We start from the raw sequence: 12365 nt of genomic DNA, 5'->3' as shown, positions 1-12365 counted from the left end.
GACTAATTACCAGACTATTGCGGTGGTGTCCCCTCTTTATTGGATTTTCAGAACATGTACTTACGGGGCTGCTCTGTCGAATTGTTGTACAATGCTGCCGCTGCTGCTTTTTTTTGTTTGTGTCACTCCCTTGCGCGTACTGCTGCACCGTCGTACAGGTCTGTGAGCACTGTAACCTAACATACTCCTATCGGACAGGGTCCGAACTCCGGACTGTCCTTATTACACCCACAGCTCACATGCCCATTGCGTCGGCACAATTGGGCCATCTTGGTTTTGATTAGGAAGAGTTGAACAAATTGATTGTGAAGTTATAGGAAAGTTGGTTTCTCCCCGCACTGGGGCTTGCATCAGCTGACTTCAATTGATTGACTCACCACCACCATCCAGAGCACATGAGAAGTCCATCGAATCTTCTACTCGACAAAACTGCCAGAAAGCACCATTCCCTGCTCAATACACAGTGCTTCGGGGAATTCACTGCTCATCAGTTGAGCTTTTAAAGTAAGCTGAGGAAGATTGTGCCTGAAGAATTGATTAAACTGAGGAAGATTGTGCCTGAAGAGTTGATTAAACTGAGGAAGATTGTGCCTGAAGAGCACCACTTATATACGGTAGTTCTCGCTAGGCCAAACTACCACCAGAGATACAAAAATGACACTGCAGCACAACAATCACCTCGTGAACACCAGATAGCAGCATGAATTAGTGTCGCTCATGGATGGGTAGAAGAGACGTTGAGGACCCTCGGTCATTCGCAACACTTTCACCTCTCCCAAACAGCTAGTCGCAAGCCCGCGCGCTGGGCACAACAATGGGAAATAGTGGTAGAGACTTCAGTGATAAATTTACAGGAAAGTTGACCAACTTTCCTACGAAATTATCACCAAAGTTTCTACCACTATTTTTAGTAGATTAGGGAGTTGTTCTGAAATTCCCAGCATGCCGTTAAAAACGAACCCAAGACTGATTTTGCAGTGCTGCATTCATACCATCCACACTTAATTTGCTGGTCCTCTGTAGCACACACTCTTAGCCATTCCATGCACATACATGCACGCATACCCACATACGCATGCATCATCGTGACCCATGCACAGACACATACACCATAGAAAGTATCTAGCTGAGCTGTAGAGCAACACACATCAGTTTGGTTTGCTCAAGAATAATCCTGAATACAATCAGAGATGACATTTCCAACGACAGTTACATAACCATAAGACAGTAAGAAGACAACAATACAGATTGAGACTGCAGCTAAAGTCAGCCCATAATAATTCTAGCTAGCAATTTGAACATAGCCTATGCTAAACCGCAACATGGTGAACAATCTGCGGCTATAAAGAAAGATCCTATCAAGCTATTCTTTTCCCACCAGACTCTGGGATAACCTATCTGAAGTAAATATCTAGACTAAGAATGTACAAAATACCGTGGCTGAGCACGGTGTGCACTATAAGCACAGCTAACTGTTGCAAGCTATCTCAGCGCTACTGTGTTCTATCCAGCCTAAAATTGTGCAGTGCAAAAGTAGTGCCATAGTGGGTGATCTGGCGACCACGATATTGATTCTACAGCCTTGCACCGCAACACCTAGTGGCTACAAACAAAAAGATTGATTCTACAGCCGTGCACCGCAATATCTATTGACTACAAACAAAAAGACAAGTTGGATCCTAGAAAGTCATCTTCTGTTTGCAGACTATCTAAGCCACCAGCAAGAGTAGCAGCAGCAGCGGATAGTCTAGAGTCGGATGATTTGTTCAGGTGGTCGGTGTTAGTCTGGTAATCATAGGTCTAGATGGATGGGTGTTTGGTGTGTGTGTGTGTGTGTGTGTGTGTGTGTGTGTGTGTGTGTGTGTGCGTGTGCGTGTTCCTCCGTGACTTTGTGACCAGTCATATAGTGTGCTATTCCTACAGGTCATGTCTATCTCCATCACTACGCATGGCAATAATATCAGTTCAGTGTTGTCCCTTTGCCAATGTTATTCTCCGTGGATGGATCATCCTTTGTCACGGTATTCTCCATCTCGCTACTCATTTCGAGGAGCAGAGAAGCCATGCTCTCAGCATTGTTCATCTTGGCCACTTGGAGAGGGAGAGGAGACATCACGCTTGGCTTGTTCTATTTCCTCGCCATCCTCAGCATCTTCAGTAGGCACAGCATGACCAGCATCGTCGTCCTCAGGATGACCGGCATCATCATCATCATCATCATCATCATCATCATCATCATCATCATCATCATCATCATCATGGCCGTCATACTCAACATCATCTTCATCGTTAGAGATGCCATCATCGTTTGACGATGTCATTTTCTCCGCCTTATCCGTTCTTGATGGTGCTTCCACATCTGGGTGATTTCTGCGCCGGTGCCGTCTGCAATGGCTGGGGTCCCTGAACGTTTGTCCGCAAAGATCACATGCGTACGGCTTTTCGCCATTGTGAGTCAGCATGTGCCTGTTCAATTCGCAGCTGGCTACAAAACTCTTGTCACACACCGGACACTGATTGGGCCTTTCTCCCGTGTGGCTGCGTCGATGCTTGCTGAAATGCGAATGGTCACTGAATCCTCGTCCGCACGTCTCGCAGGTCATTGGTTTTTCACCGGTGTGAATACGCCTATGTGTAGTCAGCATACTAGACTGGCTGAAGGCTTTGCCACACACATCACACTTGTACGGCCGCTCGCCGGTGTGTACACGCATGTGCTCCTTCAAAGTAGATCTTTGCCGGAAAGTCTTGCTACACGATGCGCATGGAAACGGCCGTTCACCGGTATGCACTCTCTTATGCTTGGTAAGTGTGTTTTGATGTGTAAAAGACCGATTACAGCTATCACACTTGTAGGGCTTGGCCGTAGTTACTGCCTCTTGACGGGCCGCATACAATACCTTGTTGTTTTGCGCTGCATGAAGAAGTTCATGGGATGCCAGGTTCCCACGCTTTGTGAACTTCTTCCCGCAAATTTCGCAGGAGAGCTGCTTTTGCTTTCCATGGCAAGGGTGTCTCTGGTGTGCAACAGGGTCATCAAAGAACTGGTTACACTTTGCACATCGGTATTGGCGACCACCGTTGTTGTTGCTGTTGCTGTCTACGCCTTCAGCTTGCAGTTGCAATGCATTCTGCAGGAGGTACATTGAAGCTACAATGGGCTTAGGGCAGACAATGGTATCATGACCAGGTATCTCATTGTGCTGGCTGTGGCTGGTGTTACGGTAGTGTGGCTGAGACATTCCAACTGAGGTCGCTGCTGCAACTAATGTGGGTAACGTTGACAATGGCTGGCCATTCGTCATTTCATCAATAGCCAACAGAGAAGAGTCCACGTTTATTACCCTAATTCTTTCAGAAGTCACCAGTAGCCCCATTGTCTGTGCGGCTTGGGCACTGGGGGAAGTAGCTTGGGCACCGGTGGAGCTAGCTTGGGCACTGGCGGAGCTAGCTTGGGCACTGGTGGAGGTTGCTTGGCCACTGGTGGAGGTTGCTTGTGAGCTGGTGGCGGTGGCTTGGGTACCGATGGAGGTTGTTTTGGCACTGGTGGAGCTAGCCTGGGCAGCAGCACTATGAGAGTTGACTTGCGCAGGATCGCTAGCTGGAGTCGAATGAACAAGCACGCCCGTTGTCTTGGCAGCACTGGGTATGCTTTTGAATGCTGATAAATCTGCAACTAGCACCATTGGGCTGTAGATTTTGGGCTCAGTAATTGCAGACGTGACACTACTACTACTACTACTACTACTACGACCCTGACAAGGTGGCAATGGGAGGTCGTCAAGGTTCGATGATGACTCCGGTTGCCTCCTTCGCCTTCCTCCAAACAGAGCCGACGAAATGGCGGTTCGCGGCGTCTGCTGCTGGTGTTGGTCAGAGAATTGTGCTGTATTACTTTTCAAGGATGAAGATCTACTCTTGTTAGCCTTGTGCTCCTGCGCCTTGTGCCTTTCTGATAAACTGCTCATAGACCGTGACTCCACATCATCCAATAACCTGTCATACGCTGATACTGATGACGGTGATGACGGTGATGACGTTGATGGTGATGCGACGGTAGCAGCAGCAGCAGCAGGAGTAGAAGGAATGCCACTGCTGAACGAAGAACCCAATGAAGGACCAGGCAGGTCAAGGACCTGTGTTGATTCACACGCTTGCGTCGCCTTTTTACTCCTTTTCTGGTTTCGCTTAGGAATCGTCCTATTGCTGCATTGGCGTTTTCTCTTTTTGGCAGAAAGGACAGTGCTGGTGGTGCTCGAAATCGAATCACTGGCATCACTGGGATGGTGTGGAGATGGTTCATCACCACTGGGATGGTGTGACGATGGTTCATCAGAGAAGCCATTCACATTGATCTTGCTGTTGCGTTTTTTGTCTAGGTAGCAAATAGTGCAGTGCGTACACGCACGTACGCACGCACGCACACGCACGCACACACACACACACACACACACACACACACGTGTTTATTTGAGTAAGTTAACTTATAGTTTTAACTTACAGTTCTAACTTACGAGGGAAGCACCTCGTATGCAAAGAGTGCTCGAAATGCCGTGGAGGCATACCGCAGAACAGTCAAACAGTGGTCAGACAGTGGTCAGACAGTGGTCAAACAGTGGTCAAACAGTGGTCAAACAGTGGTCAAACAGTGGTCAAACAGTGGTCAAACAGTGGTCAGACAGTGGTCAAACAGTGGTCAGACAGTGGTCAGACAGTGGTCAGACAGTGGTCAGACAGTGGTCAGACAGTGGTCAGACAGTGGTCAGACAGTGGTCAAACAGTGGTCAAACAGTGGTCAAACAGTGGTCAGACAGGCTCTGTGCCGGTTGTAACTCAGAATGCCATGCACAACTGTGCAATCATGTGTCTGCTGAAATTTCTTCATTTAAAATTCGCTGGAATTGCCAGAAAGTAATTGACATAAAATTAAGAACTCAGATGGTGAGCCAAGGAAAACAATTGTAACATGGAAATTGTGGGCACAAGTAATGCGATCGAGTCCACCAACTAAACCAGATTTCGAACAGTCAGACGTGCACAATCTAGCACAAAACTGACAGGGAGTATTGAGACATTCCACGGCTTGAAAGTCAGCTTGAGCACTGCTCGATAGCGCTAACCAACGGCCTTCCAACTGGGAAGGTTCATGGATATTAGTGCCAATTCCAAAGAAGGGAAGGCGAGCGCCATCGAGCCGAGCACAAGCTACATTCCAAGGCTTCATTGAATGCTGGCTTGGGATGATGACGGCATAACTTGTGCATAACTTGGGCATAACTTTTGCCCACAATTTCCCACGTGACATAAAATTAATCTTCAAGCTTTGCTGGCATGCACGCTTCTCACTGAAATTCGTTGTAGCCCAGTGGCCCAGTAGCCCAGTGGCCCAGTGACATTTCTATGTAAACATTTAGCGGTCGCATTTCAGTTGCTACCGTTATCTGACGTCTTATTGATCTTACTCAGTCAGTGCTTAGGTACTCGGATCAGCAGTTCATGGTTGTACATGCACTTCTACTACTACTACTACAGAGCGTATCGGTTATAGTGTGGTCGTGGAAAAGAATAGACTGCCTACAAGAATGAACTCTCCTATTTTCATAATCATAACATGGGTTTCATGTGTATATTTATTCTTACAAGCAATGTTATCGTGTAATAGAACAATTATATCGGTCCTAAGAATGGACTTTGTGTAGCAAAACATGCCAGATTAGTACAAAGTGTATCGCCTGTAGTAATAACATCTGCCCGATACAGTTCTGAACCGACTCGAATTGCATCATAATGCTGCAAGTGCATCTGTTGTGGTCATATAACTCATGTTGCTCAGCCACATGGTGAACCTATGGGCCAGTATTGGACTACTTTGGAAGTATGAGCAACCGCATACACAGTAGCACTACGTTGCATGTATGATGATCTTCCTGGCTATGCGCACATGCATATGATACGTCACACTATTAAATTTTTATCGTGTGTAAGAAACATGGGAAATAAGAATGGAAAGTCGTTTTTCAAACACCCACGCTATAACCGATACCTACTGTACTACTACTACCACTGTGGCGCGGACGTTGAAATCCGTCAAGAAGTGAAGCGGCCACGGGGTGCTGGCCTTGCGGCCACGGGGTGCTGGCCTTGCGGCCACGGGGTGCTGGCCTTGCGGCCACGGGGTGCTGGCCTTGCGGCCACGGGGTGCTGGCCTTGCGGCCACGGGGTGCTGGCCTTGCGGCCACGGGGTGCTGGCCTTGCGGCCACGAGCACTGCTGGTCCATTTTTACAGCATGTACGTAAACTATAGTGCATGTACACGCTGAAAGCAGTAAGGGTGTCGGCCCCACTCATCCCATCGGATTTCAATGACCACGACAGTAGGAAGTAAGACTACAGACTAGTACAGAACGCTCTCTCTCTCTCTCTCTCTCTCTCTCTCTCTCTCTCTCTTTCTCTCTCTCTCTCTCTCCCTCTCCGTCTCTCCATCTCTCAGCCTGTGTGTGTCTCTCCCTGTGTCTCTCTCTATGTCACTCTTTCTCTCTGTCTCTCTCTCTCTCTGTCTCTGTCTCTCTCTCTCTCTCTCTCTCTCTCTCTCTCTCTCTCTCTCTCTCTCTCTCTCTGTCTCTCTCTCTCTCTCTCTCTCTCTCTCTCTCTCTCTCTCTCTCTCTCTCTCTCTCTCTCTCTCTCTCTCTCTTTCTGCGTGAATGGTGCAAGTGCTGAGCACATGGCAGCATCACCTTGGCGTGCCCCCCCCCCCCCCTTCAGGACTGGTCACAGCTAGTAATGCAGTGAGTGTGCTGAGTCTGCAGTGATAGGGCCAGCGGTATCACTGACTGGCATAGTAGACGTCGTACAGCACACAAAGCAACACGGGTCACATAATCATTACGCGGTTTAGCAAGCACCAACTCAGTACCTGTACTAAGGCTAAGGCTAAACCCTCTGTAATATGATCTGGACAGAAGATGTCAGAACCATTCCAACTGTCACACGATTCATTTTACATGTACAAAGTAAATACACAATGTTACGGGAGTGCGACACACACACACACATTATATATACACCACACACACACACACACGCACACACACACACATATATGCACACACACGCGCACATACACATACACACACACATAGGCATGCGCACATATTCATGCATGCACGCACACGCACATGCAAACACCCGTACACGTACAAGCGCAGCGCAACCTGTTCACATAAATCTAAACAAATCGACTCACTCTTTTGAAGAGAACTGCTCTTTCCTTCGCTTGACTTATTCTCCGCAACAAGAGAAGCAGACGACGCAGTTTTCTCCACGCCAACGGTTGGTGTTTCAGGCTTGATTTTCGCGTCAGCCTGGTCATCGTCCGGGTTTGGTCCTGCCACGGTCTTGTCGCCATCATCAGCATTCTGGCACTGCGAAACCAGCAGCTTTCTTGTGCTATTAATCATGCTCTTCCAGGATCCAGCACTGTTACACAGAATATGAGAAACCGTACTACAACTTAGAAGTTGCTTTCTTCGGACAGCGCGCGCACTGGCCTACAGTACAGTAACGTAACGTCGGTGTGTTCCGGACAAGTGAGCAATCACACAAAAAATGGACTACTGAAGTGCTACGCATACATCCATGCACAAAACTAAGCGCAATAGCCAGCGATCAGGGGAGATTGGTAATTTGTACACACGAAGTTTCCAATCCAGCCACCGCAGACAGTCCGTGTCAGTCAGTACGTATATTCAGGCGCAGCTCTTGATTTCAGATTTCAACAAAACGAGAACTAACCCAAACTCACCCTGCGCTCGAGTCTTTATAGGCTACACTCCTGCTGCTGCTGTTTGACTTTGCGAAGTTGCCTACGACGCCACGTATATCTCCAGCGATGAGCAATTAGAACATTCAAACTACACACAGAAGTAGATCCTGGTCGTCGCAATTAAAAACGCAATGCTACCGCTTGCTCTAAGTAGTATCTCTGTTCTCCGGTGGACAATGGCGTGCAAGAAATACGGTTCTGAAGCAGTGGGGAATTACGACAGGGTACTACGCCATGACGCCACTGAACTTTGATGACACACTGAGCTGCAGCGACCAAGGCCCCTTTGAAATAGAACGGCTACTGGACTTGCAGCGAACTGCTAGCGCGGAGCGCGGAGTTCTGAACAGAAGTACTGATTACTGTGCGTAGTACACACTACGCAGCACAGTGTGTTCACTTCACTCCCTGTCGTTCCGGCTGGCGCTAGTGTGCACAAAGTGAGCTTGGAGGTCGATTGGCCACCACCATGCATTTTGTGGCAGCAACTCACTTTACACGCACGCATGCCACTCGATCGCCAGCTCATGTACATGACTCATGAGCCTGATGATGAGGTGCATAGGTGCCACAGACTAGTGCCTGTACAGGCTGTAGTGGCTCAACCAGGCAGGCCGTAGTCCCACGCTATTTCAGTATTTGGCCGCAGTACTCACGATTGGTGTGCGACGAGTGTCCCAGGTCGTGTTGAGTGACTGCTGTGCCACGGCTGTCCGCGGCTGACCAGATTACAATATGGCGTCGTTCCACCGGGTTTTAGAGAAGTTTTGGAAACTCGATGCGAATCGGTAAATTCTTGTGAATAGTAACAAAACCAAGTTGGTTTTCAGTATGATTCGACACAAAAAACGCAAACAGTTGAAGATCGTTTGAAAATTTGAAAGAGGAGCATGATCTGGTGCTCCAAATGTTTTTCTTTGGAGCGTTGGAAATACAAAACACGAAGACAGACATTGCTGTCACCACGCTGTCTTCTTACCTGTTTACGAGGAGACTGGACCTTGGTCCTCGGCTTTCCTCTTCTGTGGACGAGGAGCCAGCGTACTGGCTTCTTTGGTGGTTGTTAGCAGATGCTGCTCGGCGACAACTTTCAGCCTGGCGAGGTCTCCTGGTATGTTTTTATAGATGGCGTTGAGGGTGTTGAGACTGGCGTGCAAGCTCTCTGCCCCTTGCTCCGCGAGCAGGCCCAGACCAACGCCAAGTTTCCTGATGAGCGGCACCGTATGATTCTCTAACAGGTGAAGTTTCGGCGTGATGTTTCCAAGTCGCCGTGCCACAACGTGTCGTCTGCACATACTCAAGAAGCGCCGAACTTCAGACTCTAGCTTATCCATCTCGTCTGCTGAAACTGCCTGGCTGTGACTGAAGATAGCTCGACAAGAAGCGTAGCTGTTCATCAGATTCTCGTGTAAAGATGCTATTGTTTGGGCCTCCTCCGCCAGGACTGGACACCTGGACGTGATGACTGGTACGTGAGCATGGCTGATGGCAGCGGCCACGGTGGGCTTCAAGGCTTGGTGGACGTGATTGCCGATGAAAGCACCACCGTGGTACACTTGACGTTCAATCTTGTGGTGTTGGAGAACAGGCTCCACAGAGGCTACGCATGGGCCACTGAAGTCCTTACTGCGGCATAGCTTGGCAATTTCGTCCTTCAAGGCGTCGACAGTCGAAGTGTGTTGCTGGGTCTTCGTAACTGCTGCCTGACATGTTTGCTGTAGAGTAGTCACCAATGCCAGTAACGCCTGTTCCGCTTGGTTCTGGATGTGGAGAGCTACAAATTGCATCTGTTGTTGGACCATTTGCTGTTCGTTGACGGCTTGGTCAAGTTGCAACTGTGCGCAGCGGAGTTTCTCGTGGAGGGCACACAACTTGGTGAACGTACCAGCATCGTTGGTGTCAGCATTGCATTTCGAAGCAAGCTTCGAGTCCAGTTCCTGCAGGTCCTTCAGAAGGGCTTCAAACATCCATGTGTAGATGCCCAAGTCGAGATGCAGCACCGGGATGATTGCATTTTCAACGGGCACTGGCAATATGCACGGACGAATGACATTGTTATAGTGCTTTGCCTGTGATATCTGCGAGCCAGCTTCAGAAAATCTGCCATAATCATCAGCCAATGTAGTCAGTGTGCGTGCCTGTCTATGCGCATCTGTTCTATCATCATTTGGATTGGCCATCTCCTTCTTCGGACACAAACAGTGCAAGCATGGACGCAGTCCGCCAGAACCTGACAGCCCGTAGTTCATAGTCTGAAATTCGTAGTCGCCGAACATGTACACTCTCAGCTGCCTGCCGTTCCATACCGTGCTTTGCAAATGCTCAATCTGTGGAGCATACTGTCCAAGAGCAGTCTTCAAATTGGCCGGAGTGTCTTTCTCCTCGAATATGCACAGTGGAATGGTGTTGTGCGTTGCGTTCGGTGCTAGTACGTTGGCGATCTGCAAACTTAACTTAAAGTTGCCTCCTCCGTGATCACCGCCAATCTTGAGCCATACTTCGGACTGTGGAATCGTGCCTGAATGCCATGTCAAGCTGTCACTCTCATTGAGGATGTCGAGGAAATGCATGACAACAGCGACAAGGTCCGGAAAAAATACAGTGGCAGCCATGGAGACATCGCCATTCCGCTTCGACATCGGCAGCTCTGTAGCGGTGTAGCTGGGCAGCGTCTTCGCGATGAACTCTCGTATAGAACGCTCAGACTCCAACTTTACTCCGAAGACCTTGAGCCACTGCCGCAGCTTCCTCAATTGGCTCCATGGCAGTCGGAGGTCTGCCTTGATGGCCAGCGCGGTGCCAGGCGAAGGTGAACTACACTTCAAGCCAGCTTCCTGCAAGAGCTCCTGCTGTGCAGCTGATGAGAGCCGCTTCAGCCCAGCAATCATTTGCACTCGAGCTCCATCCGATCCACCACAAACGGACTCAGCAATTCGGGTCAGCTCAGCAGCGCGGCGTTTGAGTGTTGAGGCAGACGCATCGGTTGACGGTATACTGCACTCTGGTGTAAGCTGGTAAACTTGCGGTTTGCCCCTGCCTCCCTCGCCAGTTTTCACCTCCAGCCTGCCACCCTCTGCCCTAGCCGTGACCAGGCGTGCAGTGAGGTTGGTTGCCACATTGCCCTTCAACTTCGACGGAGAAGCACTTAGAACCTCAGCCACTGTTGACGATGGGCGCACTGAGCGGATAGGTGTCGTACTCGGCGGCGGGCTACGTGCTGTGCTACATGATGGCGTCTCTGCGGGATTGAACGGGCACATGTTGACATGACGTTGCAAGTCATGCAGCGGCACGACTTCAGGACATCCACGTAGCGATGGCTCGTGGAAGTCGCAGTGTATGGACTGGCTGCTGACAACCCTGACTAGACTAATGCTGGGCGTGCGCATCGATGATGCAGCCATGTCAGCGCTACAAGACTTGCATGTGTTATTCGTGCTGAGCCATTCGCTTATGCACTCTGCACAACTCAGCTCATTGCAGCATGCTGTTTCCAGGATACCGTCTGCGGCATTCTTACAAATGATGCAAATTTGCACCGCATTTCTGTCCAAAAATCTGTCCCTGTCAAGCGGCAATATTGCACGATGTTGTCGCGCTGCTCTTGATTGTATGCATTCTGCACTGATATCTAGACCACTTACACTGCTGCCGGCTGCGTGTGCAGGTGATCCATCATCACTCTGGTGGCTGGGTGCTGTCAGGAGTGCGGCACCTCGCAATGCTGTTTTTGGTTTTGCATGGTGCGCGCTTGCGCCCCTTTTTTTCTGGCTTGCACACACAGAGCAGTTTGTGCGATGGTGTGGCTCCCATTTGGTGACAGGTCCACAGCCACCTCCACAATGGTCTGCCTTTCTACTGGCTCTCTTTAGGGCTCGCTCGCACAGAATACAGATGTATGGTGGGTGGATGTCTGGGCAATCTTTCGAGATATCAATGCCATGTACAGATTTCAGCAGATCACTATATTTTTCCACACTATATCTAGTAGACTGCTTGAAACAGGAAAACTTTCTGCCACCGACTCGGCAGACTTCTTGCAGCAGCGATTTATGCTCATCCATGATCACTCTACGTCCTCACAACAACTGGAGAGTAACACAATTGCAGTTACGATCCAGTAAGTGTGGGAAATACCAAAAGTGTGGGAATATTGCAAACGCAAGTCACACGGAATTGATGCACGTCACGGAACGAAATTTTCTACAGCACCAGAACGGACACTTACCTACCCGATTCCAAATTATCTAAACGATACTCAAATCTGGGGATACTATTTGGGGCACAAACGTTGGCTCAAATTCTGCACGACGAACGTCCCAGGAGAGGAAAACAAACGTCCTCCAGAGACAAGGAAACAAATCGAAGCAGCGGTCGCGCGGCATGTACGCGGAGCTGAGGGAAAGGCAAAGCCGAAAAATCGAAAACTCAGGGCAAACCAAGCTGATTGGAGACGAAAAGTGGCGAAGTCTGTGGAATACTTAGCTGTCTAAAGCAATTCCTGGACGAAAATCATGAATTTTTACGCGTTCTCGGCCGCCAT

General features: G+C 49.2%; 1 protein-coding gene across 1 annotated transcript; it reads right to left on the bottom strand.

Moving 5' to 3' along the window:
• Positions 1 to 1121: 1121 nt before the first annotated feature.
• On the bottom strand, positions 1122 to 8287 carry LOC135822328 (fez family zinc finger protein erm-like). Its single transcript, XM_065335072.1, has 3 exons — positions 7802 to 8287; positions 7244 to 7476; positions 1122 to 4375 (listed from the first exon to the last, which is right to left on the bottom strand). Exons 2-3 carry the CDS (start codon positions 7455 to 7457, stop codon positions 2070 to 2072), a joined length of 2520 nt encoding a protein of 839 aa, XP_065191144.1. The 5' UTR covers positions 7458 to 7476; positions 7802 to 8287; the 3' UTR covers positions 1122 to 2069.
• Between the last annotated feature and the right edge of the window lie 4078 nt (positions 8288 to 12365).

This window comes from Sycon ciliatum, chromosome 8, assembly GCF_964019385.1.
Source record: "Sycon ciliatum chromosome 8, ocSycCili1.1, whole genome shotgun sequence".
Lineage (NCBI taxonomy): Eukaryota > Metazoa > Porifera > Calcarea > Leucosolenida > Sycettidae > Sycon > Sycon ciliatum.
The sequence above is the reverse complement of the archived record's forward strand: the minus strand, read 5'-3'. Positions and strand labels throughout refer to the sequence as shown.

Bases quoted from the DNA above. Each gene is read 5' to 3' on its own strand.
- LOC135822328 (XM_065335072.1), bottom strand. From the start codon at position 7,457: ATGATTAATAGCACAAGAAAGCTGCTGGTTTCGCAGTGCCAGAATGCT. The intron at 4,376-7,243 runs GTGAGTCGATTT...TTTGCTACCTAG, and splicing joins GAGCAGTTCTCTTCAAAAGA to ACAAAAAACGCAACAGCAAG.